The 16,105-nt window shown below is 40.8% G+C and overlaps 1 protein-coding gene across 1 annotated transcript; it reads right to left on the bottom strand.

Annotated features, from left to right (window-relative positions):
* Positions 1-563: 563 nt before the first annotated feature.
* HRH4 (histamine receptor H4) lies at positions 564-13,241 on the bottom strand. Its single transcript, XM_006041830.4, has 3 exons — positions 12,771-13,241; positions 6,854-7,017; positions 564-2,497 (listed from the first exon to the last, which is right to left on the bottom strand). Exons 1-3 carry the CDS (start codon positions 13,021-13,023, stop codon positions 1,697-1,699), a joined length of 1,218 nt encoding a protein of 405 aa, XP_006041892.3. The 5' UTR covers positions 13,024-13,241; the 3' UTR covers positions 564-1,696.
* Between the last annotated feature and the right edge of the window lie 2,864 nt (positions 13,242-16,105).

Genomic DNA, 16,105 nt, shown 5'->3' with positions numbered 1-16,105 from the left:
AGGACTTCCTTATAAGTGTGATTCTTTTAAACCTTGTTTCATGGCATATTCTCTTTTATAATGTAAGATGGTATGTCTTAGATGGACAGCATCTTGGATTGAATGAAATACAATACATATTATGTTTTCTGACTTTAGAAAATACATATGACTATTTAGGCATGTTTCCTCTAAGGTTCAACTGGAAAAAGTTTTCATGGGGCCACTCCATTCAATGATCATTCAAACCTCCAGTAATGAGATGAAATCCACAACTACTGATTTACAAATGTTAAAACTAACAAGCTACAGCATTGTAAAAACTTGTGTGTTTATCAGGGTTTATTTCTCAAATTTTTCAATTATGATTGAATATTGAACATGTATTTCCTGTTTTGAAACTAACGTTAACGTGTAAGTATATATAAAAAACCATGTGCATTTCTAAGCATTTATGATATACTTCAAAGATTTTCATATTTTAATGTTTTAGATGAATCAAAAGTTTAAAAGATCTAAGATATGAAAATGACTAATCTGTATTATAAGAATTCTAAGAAATTGTAGAAGAAGTACTGGTAAAATCTTACTGAAGAGATTAACTATGAAATCACAATGAAATGTTATGACAAAGACAGGTAAAGAACACTATAAAAAAATTAATAATGACAAAAAGAACAAAATGTCACCAGACTAATAAAATGCAGCTCATCAGTTAGGTATAACCTACATTAACTGCATAGTAAAGGAATCACTCCAAGCACTGCAATATAAAATATTGAGCACATGAGTTAAAATATCAAAGACAGAAATATATTTGATTCATAATTATTGACACATACTAGTTCTGTGAATGTTATACGAGATACATCAGGTTTAATCTTATAGTCCTTTTGGATCTCTTAGTCTTTCTCATTCTTTCCTATTTTCTCATGGAGAAGTTTTAGCTGATGTGCAAGTTAGGACAAGGGGGCAGGAAGGAAACGGGAAAGCCATCCTTTCAACCTATTACCTATCCCTCACCCTGTCATCCTATGATCGCCAGGGACTCCAAGATAACTTCATTGAGAACCTTCAAGAGCTGCAGTGACCTCCTCTTTCCCCCATCATCCTACACTTCCTTCTTTTCTCGGATCAGGAATGTAGAGTCTAGAAGTATATATGCCCTCTGCTCTTTCATCTGAGCACCCTCACCTCCTGTTCTGCCAACTCAAACCCTAATTCAACTGCCCAGTGACCATAACAGAATTACCCACCCCCAGGACAAAGGGCTAAAGAGCTCTTTTTCCTACTGTATGCTTTAGGGAATGATCTTAAAACGTGATGAGTTTTCATCACTGTAAAATAAAAATGGAAATTCAGTTAAGACTGTAGCAACACTGAACATATAGAAAGAAAACCAAAATTTTTGAATTTCACAATCAAAATTATCTTAAGATCTAAAAGACAAAGAAGAGGTGATGACTAAGAAAAATATAGTGCTTTTGTGGCTCTGAGTTTACAAAAATATTATTGTCAGTTTCTAATGATGCTGTTGTTATTCACCAGAATAATTTTCCACTGACTTGTAGGTTCCAGGGGTTTTTTATTTGTTTGTTTAAGTTTTCAAGTGTTACAATTTTATGGACTTTTTCAGTAGAGTGGAAACGGCAAGATGAAAGCCAGACTCATTTATGTGAGAGCAAGACTGAAATTTACATAAGCAAAATGATTATCTTTAAGAAGATGTTGACCGATTGTGTGATGATATGGACTGCTTTTTCACACGAAATAATTTCAAGAAGGCCATCTGAAAACGCTTGTGACACAGGGGATACAAAAAAGGATTGACAAAGGAATTGAACCACTGAAGCCAAAATGTGAACTCGTACACAGGGTTTGAGAAATCTGCGAGTGTGCCACGACATGAATGAATAATTGTGAACAGGGAGTAGGGAGCCCAGCAAACAGCAAAAACACCCAAGAGAATGGCCAGTGACTTGGCTAGTTTCTTGCCTCTGCGCAGCTCAAGATGTTCCCTTTGGTGAAGAACTAGGGAATCTGAATGGGAGAGAGAGCTCGTTTTGGAAGCGGTTAAACTATTCATCTGGGTTCTTAAGGAAGACAAGAGGCTGCTCTTCCTTCCTGATTTCTCAGAACGAAGGGATGCTGCTGATTCCTCCAGGGTGGAAAGAGATGGCCTCGAAAACAGTCCATTCCTGAATGAGCGTCCGCTGCTAATGGAAGGGGCAGAAATGAATCCAGAATGCCCCCTGCTGAGATGACTGCGCTTCCATAGGCTCCAGTAAATATACATGTTGAAATAAGCCACTAGCAAGACTGGGATCAGGAATTCGAAGACTAATGTGAGGGCAAGGATATGCTTTTTTTTAAGGAATTCAGGTTTGCAATCCCCCCCCAGTTCCTTCCTAACCTCTGAAACTAGTATTGGCCCATGCACTAAGAAGGCCGCCACCCAGACGGCCACCATCAGAGTCGCAGTCTTCAAGGTCCCAGCATGCTGAGCTCTGTAAGACACCTAAAAGAAACCAAATAAATGATTTTTAATATAATGAGTACATGTTGATTGCACAAAGCATACTGTCAGCCCTCAGGAGTTTCCGTGATGTGCACCGTGGGCTGACAGTTTTGGTGAACCCTGGGCCGAGATGTAGACTTTCTTAACAGTTTAAGGTTAAACGTCTTGACGCTATGGAAAATGTCAAGGTTAATATCTAAAAGAACACAGTTTTTCCTAGTCCACAGACACGAACCTGAACTGTTAACTGAAACTGAGTGAACATGCTCACGGTGTTTTTAACCTGCCAGCTGGGTCGTGAGCAGCATTTTTAACAAATTGGGATAATCAATGTCAGAATGCATCACACATCATAAGGATATGTATTGTTTGATGAAACTTTTGCTTTGGGAAAGCATTAATAGATATACATAAGAGAGAGAGAAATGTGCATACCGAATCACAGTGTAAAATGCATTTGTCACTGAAGTCACAGTAAAAAAAGTTCGAAAGACAGAATCTATTCTGCAGTTTATGCTGAGCCTTCAAGGTGGGGTCAAAAAGGAAAGAACTCTTACATTCCTCTCATAAGATGATGCACAAAAAGAAAGCGAGTTAAATCAGCTGTAGGAAGAGACTACAGTGTTACTGAGCAGAACCTAACATTTCTTTCTACAAATGAATCCACCCAGCAAAAATGGTACTGAAGCAATGGTGGCCAGCCACTTGGGGAGACGTGGCTGTGGTGAGTGCCACGGTCTTTTTTAGGAGTGAAGAATGTTCTAAGCCCATTTGAGCACAGGGACAGGCTTCTATAAGGAAAGATGAGATTCTGTGGGGGAGGGTTGCTCTCAGATCCCAGGACCTTTGATAGATTCTAAAATCTTGAAGAATATCTTCTATAAGAAATCTAAGATGCCAACTACCCGTATTAGGGGTAACCATGTGACCCAAGACTTTTCTAAGGGGATTTGGAGCAGACAATCTCTCCAAACCCCTTTCAGATCAGTAAGATTTCTTCCAACCATGTTCCATGTTTCTCTGCTTATACTCAAGGAAAAGGAAATGATTTACCCATGATGTGGGAACACACTTCCCTTTTCACCATCTTTCAAGTACCAAAACTTGTCAAGGACAAGTTTTTAAGTCTTGTCCTGAAGTATGTTCTCATTTTTATTAAAAGGGTATAACAGTACCAAGCACTGTCTTTCTTTAATGGCTTGTATGTGCTGAGGAGGGCTCACCAACGGGCTAGAGGTAAAAGGAAAAATTTTTTAAGTTACTTTTTTAAAAAAATCAGGGAAGTGGGTTTTTTTTCTCTTTTTCTTACCCTTTTCCAAATTACTGGTAATTCTGAAGCTAACCTAAAATGTATATGGTGCTAACCACAAGCTCCCTTGTACAGTACATCTTTTTGCCTTCTGCTTCTCATACCACTAATTAATACTTGCACTTAAGTCTAATGATTATGAAGATAGTAACAATACCCAGATGGTCATAAAACTGCATTTAGTTCTTTAATTGCTTTGTTCAGCCTTTGTAATGATATGGTACAATACGCTGGAAAGTGATCTCTTTTCTGTTATGTATAAGGTCAAATGGGATAACAGACATCCAAGGGAATTGAGATGATGATGCCAATCTCTTCCCTCATCTCTGGGTAGCATTTTAGACAGATGACAGTTCAAAATTGCTTGAATCCAGGCCCATGCCTCCCTGAAATTCATCCGTGGCCCACTTCTCACCTTTTACAGAATATGTCCATTATTCAGGATGTCTCCTCTTACCCTGCTTCCTTCCCCACTTCCATAAGACATCCAAACATTCTGTCAGTCAGATTTCTTTTGTGAGGCAGAGCAGCCCCTGGAACGTGCTGGTGTTAATAATGAGATGGGATTGCAGGGCCATTCTAAGTGCTTGTCAGGCATGGCCATTTGCACTGAGCCTTCCTTTCCCGGGTTATTGTCAGATTTCCATTTCTCAAGCCCTGCCTGTCACCCTGACCTGTTACATTGTCTTCTCGACTTTTAGCTCCAGCAAGGGCTCTGTTCCCCATGATCACTTCCTATGAGCTCCTGTGGTCTTTGAAGGTTTCCTTCTGGCTTCCTATAGCTGTGTTGGAACTCAGCCAACAGAGGTGCTGGTGCTGCCTGAGCATCCCCATGAGCATTCACACACCGCTGCCTTTAGCACCTGTTATACTCGTCTCTGCCGTGTGCTAGGGACCCGGATCCAGCTGACCTGGCCCTCACCAAGTTTACAGCCCACATTGTCAAGGAATTTCTCAGGGCAAGACCAAGGAATAAACCCATCCACTTTTCTCTCTGGACATCACTCCTCAACTCTGTAATGTCTAAGCCTTTTTTCTAACTGGGAAAGCCACCCCTTTCCTTTACACAAACCTTAGGTTCACTCAAGAGCTTGAGCCTGCAGTGAATAAATGTCCCAGTGAACACTAACTAGGAACACTCAGTTGAGATTAAAAAGAAAACCCAGAAGGAAAGGAAATGTTAAAAGTACAAATGGGGAAGATAATTAACTAGAGCACTGCTTTTCAAACATTTTGACTGTAACCTAAAGTAAGAAATGCATTTTAAACCCTAATCAAGGATACTGACAGAAGTATTCATAAAACAGTTCTTAGCTTTATTATACACTAATTTGTAAGTTCTGTTCTACTTCTGTTCATGTTTTTTCATTCTAAGAAAAAGTGACGTAACAGGCCACGGAACTGACTTCATGACTCAATAATGAGTTACTATCTGCAGTTTGAAAAATGTGAGATCATAGGCTTCTGGATTGCTAATCCAAATTGATCTGTACTCTCTCCAGAGTTCGTCCAGTACAAACTGCAGTGGACTCTGGTGCCAGTGACGTACTCAATGTCAAGTGTCTGGCTGTCCCACCACATCCCATTCTCTACTTCCTTGCCATATGGCAGCTCAGCTAGAGAACACACTTCCTGGCTTCCCTTACAATAAGGTAAGGCCATGTGACTACATTTCACCAGTGAAAGGTGAGTGGAAATGATTGTGTGACTCTGCACTACTTGGTTAAAAGAAAATCCTTTGCCCTGGACTTCTGCCTTCTGCTCTTCTTTTCTGAAACCTGAAGTGACAACAACTTGACTTTGAGCATGCCAAGGAGGTTAATGACTTAGGATGGGGGTGAGCAAACCACTGATCATGGAGCACGTGTGGCCCAGCAACTATTTGGATGATAAAGTTTTATTTGAGCAATTGCAACAGATGCCATAAGTGCCTGCTCTAGAGAGTACAGAGCCTGGGTCCCTGGGTGGGCTCCTGGAGCAGAGCCTTCTAATCTTCCTGAACTGTTCTATGAGAGAAAAATTAACTTCTGCCTTACAGTCTGAGTCTCAGCTTGGAATCTCTTTGTAATGGCATTTTATCCTATCTTTATCCAATGCACCCTCCCAATCCTGTCTGCCTCCAAGGTGCACAGCTCTCCCAGGACAGAGCTGTCCCTGGCCTCTCAATGCCTCCAGCACCACACTTAGTCCCTTTGTTTATGGATCCATTTCCATATTAGACTGTTATGTTCCTCAAAAAAAAAAAAAAAAAAAAGACTCTGCAGATTCAGTTCTGTATCCCAGTCCTTAACAAAATCCTTGTCACACAATCATTCCCCATACATTTAGGTCCCTGGGACTCAGGAGTGAAGGAAGTTTCCCATCAAGGTCTCAGACTCTTCAGATCACTGTCCCATTATTTCTGTGGCCTCCTCCCATCCCTCATCCTTACTAACATCAATCTTATTCTCTCCTTTGTTGCTGATAAATTTAGCTTGCTTAAGAACTAATGTCATGAACTAATTGATGAGACTATTCCAGATCTTGGTTAGTTCAGACTTGCTTGGCATGGGTCCTAAACTGGCACTGGTTAGTTCCACTGTTATAACCTGTGGCTTCCCTGCATACTGTTTTTTCCTTTGGTCATTCAAAATTAATTTCTTCATGACAATTGGAAGTCTGGGAGTCTTTCTACCTGCCCACCAAGTTCAATCCTGAAGAAAACATTCAGGTCTCAAGTTTTCTTAGGAGTTGAATAGATAAACCTACTGTGAGATTCTTGCATATCCAACCTACTACAGACTCAGTTTACCACTTCTTACACCTTGCCTTGGATTCTGCTGGACATTTTCCCATTTTCATTGGATGCAGCGGAGTGACTTAACCAAACACACAGAAAGTATTCACTAACAGCCAATGAGGACTTAGTGCCAACAAAAGGGTAATCAGGCTTCTCTAAGGTTGGTCAATTAAACAAACAAACAAAATTTTTTGCTTAGGGACCCAAAATTTATAAAATTCACAAATATATAATCTTCTAAGCAGGATAAATTAATGTTTTGACTTACAGCATTCGAGACTGACTGGTATCGATCAAAGCTGATGAGTACGATGTTATACACAGATGCTGTACACAAAAGATAGTCAGTAGTGAGCCAAAAGACACAAACGTTATTTTCAAACTCCCAGTTGAAGAGCTTGTGAGGGATGAATAAAGGAATGGAGATCATACCTGCATGGGCGGAAAAAAATGAAGGTTAACAAATTTAGCACGTTATCAATGAATACGAAGAAATGCAAACACGACACAAAGATCTATCTGAAATGACCAAAAACTGCTTGATTATAATTTAGAAATTCATGGTATTTCATCAGCAAATTCAGGACTGATCTCCTACATGTTCTGTAAATACCATTTTAAAAATAGCTGTCACAAACATCATACCTTCAATAGCTCCTTGTTACTTTCCAAATTAAGTTCAGGTCCCAACATGTATTTCCAGCCATACACAGCACCCATCATCTTTTGCTTTCATGATCCAACCCAGACAGGATGGGCCGCCCTTCCCTAAACACATCTCACATTGCCACATCTTTTTGATTTTGCCAAGAACATTCTTCTTGCTTGAAGATCTCTCTTTTACAGAGAAGTCTATTTAACTCCTTCTCATTCTTCACTTAGTGTAAAAAAAAATGATATCTTTCTTATCATCTTTATTGGAACTTCCTAGGTAGAAGTGACCCTTTGCCACCTGCCCTCTCCTGGCACCTCAGTCATCTCTCCCTCTCTCGTATACAGACACATCCTACTTTATAATATTGTCACGTGTTAAGATTGGGACCGTGTTGGAAGTCAACCTTTGTATTTTTCACAACATCTAGAGTTGACTAATGGCTCACACATGTAACTCAAATAAATTAATAGCAGCTAATAGGTATTGTACAGTTACCATATGCCAGACACTTCCTGTGTGCATTACATATATCATCTCATCTAACTGTCATAGAAACTCTGTAAGGCAGGGACAGTGTGAGAGAAAAAACCCTCTGCTACTCCTTCACTCCTGGCTCACTCCTCTTCTTGTTAACCCTTGTTATTGTTCAGTCACTAAGTCATGTCTGACTCTTTGCAACCCCATGAACTGCAGCAAGTCAGGCTCCTGTGTCCTCCACTATCTCCCAGAGTTTGCTTAAATTCACGTCCATTGAGTCAGTGATGCTATCTAGCTGTCTCATCCTCTGCTGCCCACTTCTCCTTTGGCCTTCCATCTTCCCCAGAATCAGGGTCTTTTCAAAGAGTTGGCTCTTCACATCAGGTGGCCAAAGTATTGGAGCTTCGGCTTCAGCATCAGTCCTTCCAGTGAATATTCAGGGTTGATTTTCTTTAGTATTGAGTGGTTTGATCTTCTTGCGGTCCCAGAGACTCTCAAAAGTCTTCCCAGCACCACAATTCAAAAGCATCAATTCTTTGGCACTCAGTTCATGGTCGGACATACATGACTCACATCCATGTATGGTCTCACATCCATACATGACTATCGGAAAAAACAGAGCTTTGACTGTATGGACCTTTGTTGGCAGTGATATCTCTTCGCCCTATCTGACCTCAAATACACCACACCAACACCCACACCCACACCCACACCCACACCCACACCCACACTCTCAGATCCTTGCACGGGTATCCTGGTATGCAGCACACTTCCCTCTAAGAAGCCTCCTTCTGTTTACTCAAATGAATCTTCCTCAGCGAGCCCTAACCCTGAGTTTACACTATAACCTCTACCTCTAACATACTTCCTCCTCCCTATATTTTTCTCAATAACAAATGATCAACCTCTAAAATGTTGTGTAATTTTATTTATTTATTTATATTGCTTATTGTCTGTCTCACCACCCATGTTCCCAGAAAAAATACAAGCACCATGAGGGCAGAGATTTTTTTTTTTTTTACTGTATTTTCCCTGATATATCCCCAGCACCTAAAAGGGTGCCTGGTTCAAAATAAATCAGTATCGGCTGAATGAATAGATGAAAATGGGGAAGTCTAGTTTCATTAAAAATTGCTGTCAATCCTGAATAGCCCCTTCTTTCTGAAGCCAGTTAAGAAGCTACATCTTGTGAGAAGTGGGAGGGAGATTAAAGCGGAGGGGACATATGTATAACTATGACTGATTCATATTGATATATGGCAGAAAAGTGAAAGTGAAGTCACTCAGTCGTGTCCGACTCTTTGCTACCCCATGGACTGTAGCCTACCACACTCCTCCGTCCATGGGATTTTCCAGGCAAGAGTACTGGAGTGGGTTGCCATTTCCTTCTCCAGAGGATCTTCCTGACCCAGGGATCGAACCTGGGTCTTCAACACAATATTGTAAAGCAATCATCCTCCAATTAAAAATAAACTTAAAAAAAAAAACTGCATCTTCCATGAGAAAATGACAGTCAAAAGGTAGAGGGGAAGCTGAAAGCCCTAGTGAATTCTTTGGACCAACAGAGTAATGAGTGGTAACAGTGATTGTATTGAAGGTATTGTGGACTGAATGTGTCACCCTCCCCCAAAATTCACATGCTGAAGCCCGAATCCCCAGAGTGATAGGGCCTATAAGGAGGTAATTAAAGTTAAATTAGGCTGTAAGTGTAGAGCCCTAATCCAACAGGCTTAGTGTCCTTAGAAGAAGAAATACCAGGAAGCTCGCTTGCTCGCTGTCTCTCAAGGCTGGATGAGGATGAAGCAAGATGGCAGCCATCTACAGGCCAGGAGGAGAGCCCTTGCCAGGCACCAAATCAGCTGGCACCTGGTAGGCTACAGTCCATGGGGTCACAAAGGATAGGACGCAACTGAGTGACTTCACTTTCACTTTATCTGTTTATGTGAGCATAAAGGGCTTCCCTGGTGGCTCGGCAGCAGGAGACTTGGGTTCAATTCCTGTGTCAGGAAGAACCCCTGGAGAAGAAAATGTATTCTTGCCTGGAAAAGTCCCATGGAACAGAGGAGTCTAGGAGGCTACAATCCATGCGGTCACAAAGAGTCAGACATGACTGAGCAACTGAGCACACACACCCATACTGCTGCTGCTGCTAAGTCACTTCAGTCATGTCCAACTCTGTGTGACCCCATAGGCGGCAGCCCACCAGGCTCCCCCGTCCCTGGGATTCTCCAGGCAAGAACACTGGAGTGGGTTGCCATTTCCTTCTCCAGTGCATGAAAGTGAAAAGTGAAAGTGAAGTCGCTCAGTCGTGTCCAACTCTTCGCGACCCCATGGACTGCAGCCTACCAGGCTCTTCCATCCATGGGATTTTCCAGGCAAGAGTACTGGAGTGGGGTGCCATCGCCTTCTCTGACACAACCATGCACACATGAGCAAAGAGAGTGATATGGAAGGATCTATATCAAGTTGTTAGTGTTGGTTACCTGGAGGGGCAGAACTGAGGAGAAAAACAAGACTGCTGCATGTTTTTAATGCTTCTATATTAGTTCTCCACTTTTTTCTGTGATCCTGTCATTTTTATACCTGGATTCCTAAGTCAATCTTTCCAACTAGAGGTTTCCTCCAAAACTTTTATCATTGCAATATCAGAAGCATAAACTGCTTTCCCAAATGCTCCCTATTTCTCTGAGGAATGTCATACTTCTCTTGTCCCCAGAACTCAATCTTTAACACATCTTTCTCCTGCCTGACAACCCCACCCCCATTGCATCTCTGCCTCCTGAACTTATTTCCACTCTTACCCTCGTCGGCAAAGTAATGTCTCAGCTTTTTATTTAATGCAGAAACATTACCTTGCCGACAAATTTCCATCTAGTAAAGGCTATGGTTTTTCCAGCAGTCATGTATGGATGTGAGAGTTGGACTATAAAGAAAACTGAGCGCCGAAGAATTGATGCTTTTGAACTGCAGTGTTGGAGAAAGCTCTTGTAAGTCCCTTGGACTGCAAGGAGATCAAACCAGTCAATCCTAAAGGAAATCAACCCTGAATATTCATTGGAAGGACTGATGCTGAAACTCCAATATTTTGGCCACTTGATGGCAAGAACTACCTCCTGGGAGAAGACCCTGATGCTGGGAAAGACTGAAGGCAGGAGGAGAAGGGGACAACAGTGGATGAGATGGTTGGATGGCATCACTGACTCAATGTACATGTGTTTGAGCAAGCTCCAGGAGTTGGTGATGGACAGAAAAGCCTGGCATGCTGCACTCCATGGGGTCGCAAAGAGTTGGACATGACTAAGTGACTGAACTGACCCTCGCTCAGAGCCTCACTGCTGATTTCTGCCAAGGTCACTGCAGGATTCTCAGAAACCAAGCCGCCCCCTGCTCCAGCTTCACCCACCTCCTACATCTCTTCTGATGCCTCTAATGTGAAGCTTCAACCCAGTCACTCAGTTAAATGTCACATTGCCTTCTGAATAAGCTCCAATCCAGACTCACACTAGTATTCAAAGGCCTTCCTTGTATAGATTCCAACTATTTCATCTTCACCCTTTGCTGTTCTCATATAGCCCATTTGCACACAAGCCAGCCTGGAGCTCACACTTAGGAAGGTATACGCAATGATTTTCTATCAGCATATCGCTGCTGATTCTTAGAATTCTCTGCCCTCCCCAACTCTGCCTATGGAAATTATTCCCATCCCCTTAAGTTCATTTTGGAGGCCACTACCCCCTAACAAAATGTGTTCCCCCACCCCCCACCCCGCCTCTGAGTGCCTATAACACTTGGTAGGTCTTTGTAGGTTCTCACATCACTTTGTCCTGTTAGTCATTTCTGAACTTCTCTTAGCTACTGTACTATTTTGAAGGCTTAAAAAAGAAACAGATTAACCTAGTCCTGTCTATCTCTCATCATCATCTAATTGCACTTGGTACTTAACAGTACTTATACATGGTAGGTACTCTACTAACATTTGTGAACTCGGTTTGAGTTGACATTTGTCTACAGAGAAATCAAGAGTGAAAAGACTAACACAAGTTGAGCAATCACTATGTTCCAGGCACTAAACTTAAATTGTTCTATTAGTTTTGCTTCATTTTAACATAACTGTAAGTGTTTATGTAGCTATACACAATAACAAATTAACTAGGAGGTCCTATAAAACAATATCAGCAGTAGACACTTCTGCATATTTACTTATTATTACAAGGATATGCGCTTCCCTGGTGGCTCAGCTTGTTAAGAATTCGCCTGCAATGTGGGAGGCCTGGGTTCAATCCCTGGGTTGGAAAGATCCCCTGGAGAAGGGAAAGGCTACCCACTCCAGTAATGTGGCCTGGAGAATTCCATGGACTGTACAGTCCATGGGGGTCACAAGAAGTTGGACACAACTGAGTGACTTTCACTATACACTCACTATTATAAGGATTGTGGAAAATGATCATCAGGCAGTAAGAAATTATGAAGCGTACATTTTCAAAGAAAGATTACTTTGATTTCTATGATCTTACAGTTATTTAGCACTATGATACCATATCATACACAAAGTAGGTTGGTGTTGGGTGTACTTTATAACATGCTATGATGTATCATATCATAAAATAATATCAACTATACTATTTGACCTGAACATCCTATTTTCTGATTGTGCCAATTACCAGTACATGCATCATTTCCTATAACTCCAACACTGTGATATTAAAGAAACTATGCTTACTTAAAAAGGAATACTTATAAACCTAAACATGCAAGGAAAATAGCTCCAGAAACAAAAATAACTCTTAGATTAAAGCAACTCTGGACTTACTTTTATTCCATAAAAAGAAACTGTTTTTAGAGGAAAATTCCCCTACAAACCTTATTTACATACATATATATATATATATATCATTCCCATATAGTGCCATACAGCCTCCCCTGAATTTAAATCCTTAAATTTTTTATTTCTAATAGTACCCAATTTTATACAGTCCTTTGAAATAATAAAAGCTTGTTTTATGTTTTTAGAAATAAATTATAATCGAGAAAGATTATCTTAAATGTAACTTACCAACAAAGAAGTCTGAAATGGCCAAGTTAAGGAAAAAGTAATTACTTCGATGTCGAAGATTTTTGTCCACCACAAAAGCTAAAATGACCACAGCATTTCCTAGCATTATAGCAAAAGCTAGTAAGCTCATTAAAAATGCTAAAGCAATGTTTGAAAAAGAATATATGTCTTTACTAGCTGGCATCACAGCAGAAGAATTTGTGTCATTAGCAAATGGCATCACATGAGAAGAATTTATGCCATGAGTAGACATGACATCAAACTTAATACAGCAAACTAAGCCAGCAAGACAATTCCGACAAGTGTCTTTCCAGTCGAATACCTAAAATATACAGTGTCCTACACATAACAACATTTTTTAAAAGTCTAATGCTGATCTCATAGTACTTCCTGATTCTTGATAAAAGCAAACTTGTGGTAACAGTTTCCTCTTAACTGACACTGAAGAAGTGTTTCCAAAGACAGTGAAAGGTTTTATCTTAGACATTTTGATGTAGCTCATCTATTTCCCACTAATAGAGCAATATTATATAAAATATAATTGATGCACTCTATAGGTAAGGAATTGGGCTCAAATGAGAAGATATAAATCCAGTTAAATGTCTCCTTCTGACCAAGATACAATATCAGGGGCTGAATTCACCACCGCAGCTGAAACAGTGAAAAAAAAAATGGACAAATATATGAAACCATAGTTTTTGAGGCACAGGACATCAGACAATGAAGAATATCGATCCCTGAGAGAAGAGGAGAAAATGAGGAGAGCCCTGCAGTTGCCCCAGCTCATTGTCTTGAGAGATTCCAGGGCACAGAGCAGAGAAGGGTATCCAGGGGAAGCCCAGTAAATTCCCTGAGATAGGGAGGTTAAGCTGAGAGTTGGGCAGTACCAGACAGAACTCTGTGCCGGGGAGCTGCAGAGGGCTCTCCTCAAGCATTCACCAGGATACTGACCAGCACAGTGGTGGGGAAATGTTCTCAGACAGGAAGAAGAACCACTCAAAAAGATTAAAAACACCCAGGAGTCACAGGGAGCCAGTTACAAACTTTGTTCCCACCAGTTAGACACGCAATCTCCATTCATGAGGCATTACATATTTAGAAAGCTCTTGCCTCAGTAGTCAGAAATAGGTAGCCCCTTACTGAATACTGCTAGGATCCTTTCTCACAAATCTTAAAAGCAAAACCTGAGAGGATCAAACTAGTTCCAAGTGACTTAACAGCAGCTCAAGAGTATTTGTAGAACATAAAAATATCCAGTCCCCAACAAGGTGAAATTTATACTGTCTGAAATCCAATTGAGAATAATCAAATGTGCCAAGAAGCAGGCAAATAACACCCATAATGCAGAGAAAAATGAATCACTGAAACCCACAACTGACACAAATACAAAGACATTAAAGCAGTTATTCTAGCTGTATTCCATATTTTTAAACAGATATATACAGATACAATTTTTAAAAATCAGGATGGCAGAGTAGAAGGATGTGCACTCATCTTCTCCTGTGAAATCTCCAAAATTGCAACTAAGCTCTGAACAACCATCAACAGGAGAATGTTGGATCCCACCAAAAAAAGATATCCCACTTCCAAGGGCAAAGGAGAAGCCCCAACCAGACAGTAGGAGGGGCGAAATCACATTTAGAATCAAACCCCATAGAAATCTCATCAAGAAAATTAGAGATACCAAGGGAACGTTTCATGCAAAGATGGGTACAATAAAGAACAGAAATGGCATGGACCTAACAGAATCAGAAGATATTAAGAAGAGGTGGCAAGAATATACAAAGAACTGTACAAAAAAGATCTTTGTGACCCAGATAACCATAATGGTGTGATCACTCACCTAGAGCCAAACATCGTGGAGTGTGAAGTCAAGTGGGCCTTAGGAAACATCACTAAGAACAAAGCTAGTGGAGGTGACAGAATTCCAGGTGAGCTATTTCAAATCTTAAAAGATGATGCTGTGAAAGGGCTGCACTTAATATTCCAGCAAACTTGGCAAACTCAGCAGCGGCCACAGGATTATAAAAGGTCAGTTTTCACTCCAATCCCAAAGAAAGGCGATGTCAAAGAATGTTCAAACTACCGCAGAATTACACTCATCTCACACACTAGCAAAGTAATGCTGAAAATTCTCTAAGCCAGGCTTCAGTAGTACATGAACCAAGAACTTCCAGTTGTTCAAGCTGGATTTAGAAAAGGCAGAGCAACCAGAGATCAAATTGCCAACATCCACTAGATCATATAAAAAGCAAGAGAATTCCAGAAAAACATCTATTTCTGCTTCATTTACTATGCTAAAGCTTTTGACTGTGTGGGTCACAACAAACTGTGGAAAATTCTGAAAGAGATGGGAATACCAGACCACCTTATTTGCCTCCAGAGAAATCTGTATGCAGGTCAGGAAGCAACAGTTAGAACCAGATGTGGAACAACAGACTGGTTCCAAATTGAGAAAGGAGTCCGTCAAGGCTGTATATTGTCACCCTGCTTATTTAACTTATATGCAGAGTACATCATGCAAAATGCCAGGTTAGATGAAGCACAAGCTGGAATCAAGATTGCTGGGAGAAATATCAATAATCTCAGATATGCAGATGATACCACCCCTATGGCAGAAGGTGAAGAGGAATTAAAGAGCCTCTTGATGAAAGTGAAAGAGGAGAGTGAAAAAGCTGGCTTAAAATTAAACACTGAGAAAACTAAAATCATGACATCTGGTCCCATCACTTCTTGGCAAAGAGATGGGGAAAGAATGGAAACAGTGACAGACTATTTTCTTGGCCTCCAGAATTACTGCAGATGGTGACTGCAGCCATGAAATTAAAAGATGCTTGCTCCTTGGAAGAAAAGCTATGAACAATCTAGACAGCATATTAAAAAGCAGAGACATTACTTTGCCGGCGAAGGTCCATATAGTCAAAGCTATGGTTTTTCCAGTAGTCATGTATGGATGTGAGAGTTGGACTATAAAGAAAGCTAAGTGCCAAAGAATTGATGCTTTTGAACTGTGGTGTTGGAGAAGACTCTTGAGAGTCATTTGGACTGCAAGGAGATCAAACCAGTCCATCCTATAGGAAATCAACCCTGAATATTCATTGGGAGGACTGATGCTGAAACTCCAATACTTTGGCCATCTGATGCAAAGAACTGACTCATTGGAAAAGACCCTGATGTTGGGAAAGATTGAAGGCAGGAGGAGAAGGGGGCAACAGAGGATGAGATGGTTGGATGGCATCACTGACTCAGTGGACATGAGTTTGAGCAAGCTCTGGGAGTTGGTGATAGACAGGGAAGTCTGGTGTGCTGCAGTTCATGGGGTCATAAAGAGTCGG

This window comes from Bubalus bubalis, chromosome 22 (genome assembly GCF_019923935.1).
Source record: "Bubalus bubalis isolate 160015118507 breed Murrah chromosome 22, NDDB_SH_1, whole genome shotgun sequence".
NCBI lineage: Eukaryota > Metazoa > Chordata > Mammalia > Artiodactyla > Bovidae > Bubalus > Bubalus bubalis.
This window is presented reverse-complemented; position numbering and strand designations above follow the sequence as displayed.

Excerpts from the sequence above, each read along its gene's own strand:
- HRH4 (XM_006041830.4), bottom strand. The coding sequence starts at position 13,023 with ATGTCTACTCATGGCATAAATTCTTCTCATGTGATGCCATTTGCTAAT. Across the intron at positions 7,018-12,770 it reads CATTTCAGACTTCTTTGTTG|GTATGATCTCCATTCCTTTA; the intron begins GTAAGTTACATT and ends CCGCCCATGCAG. Across the intron at positions 2,498-6,853 it reads ACCAGTCAGTCTCGAATGCT|GTGTCTTACAGAGCTCAGCA; the intron begins GTAAGTCAAAAC and ends GGTTTCTTTTAG.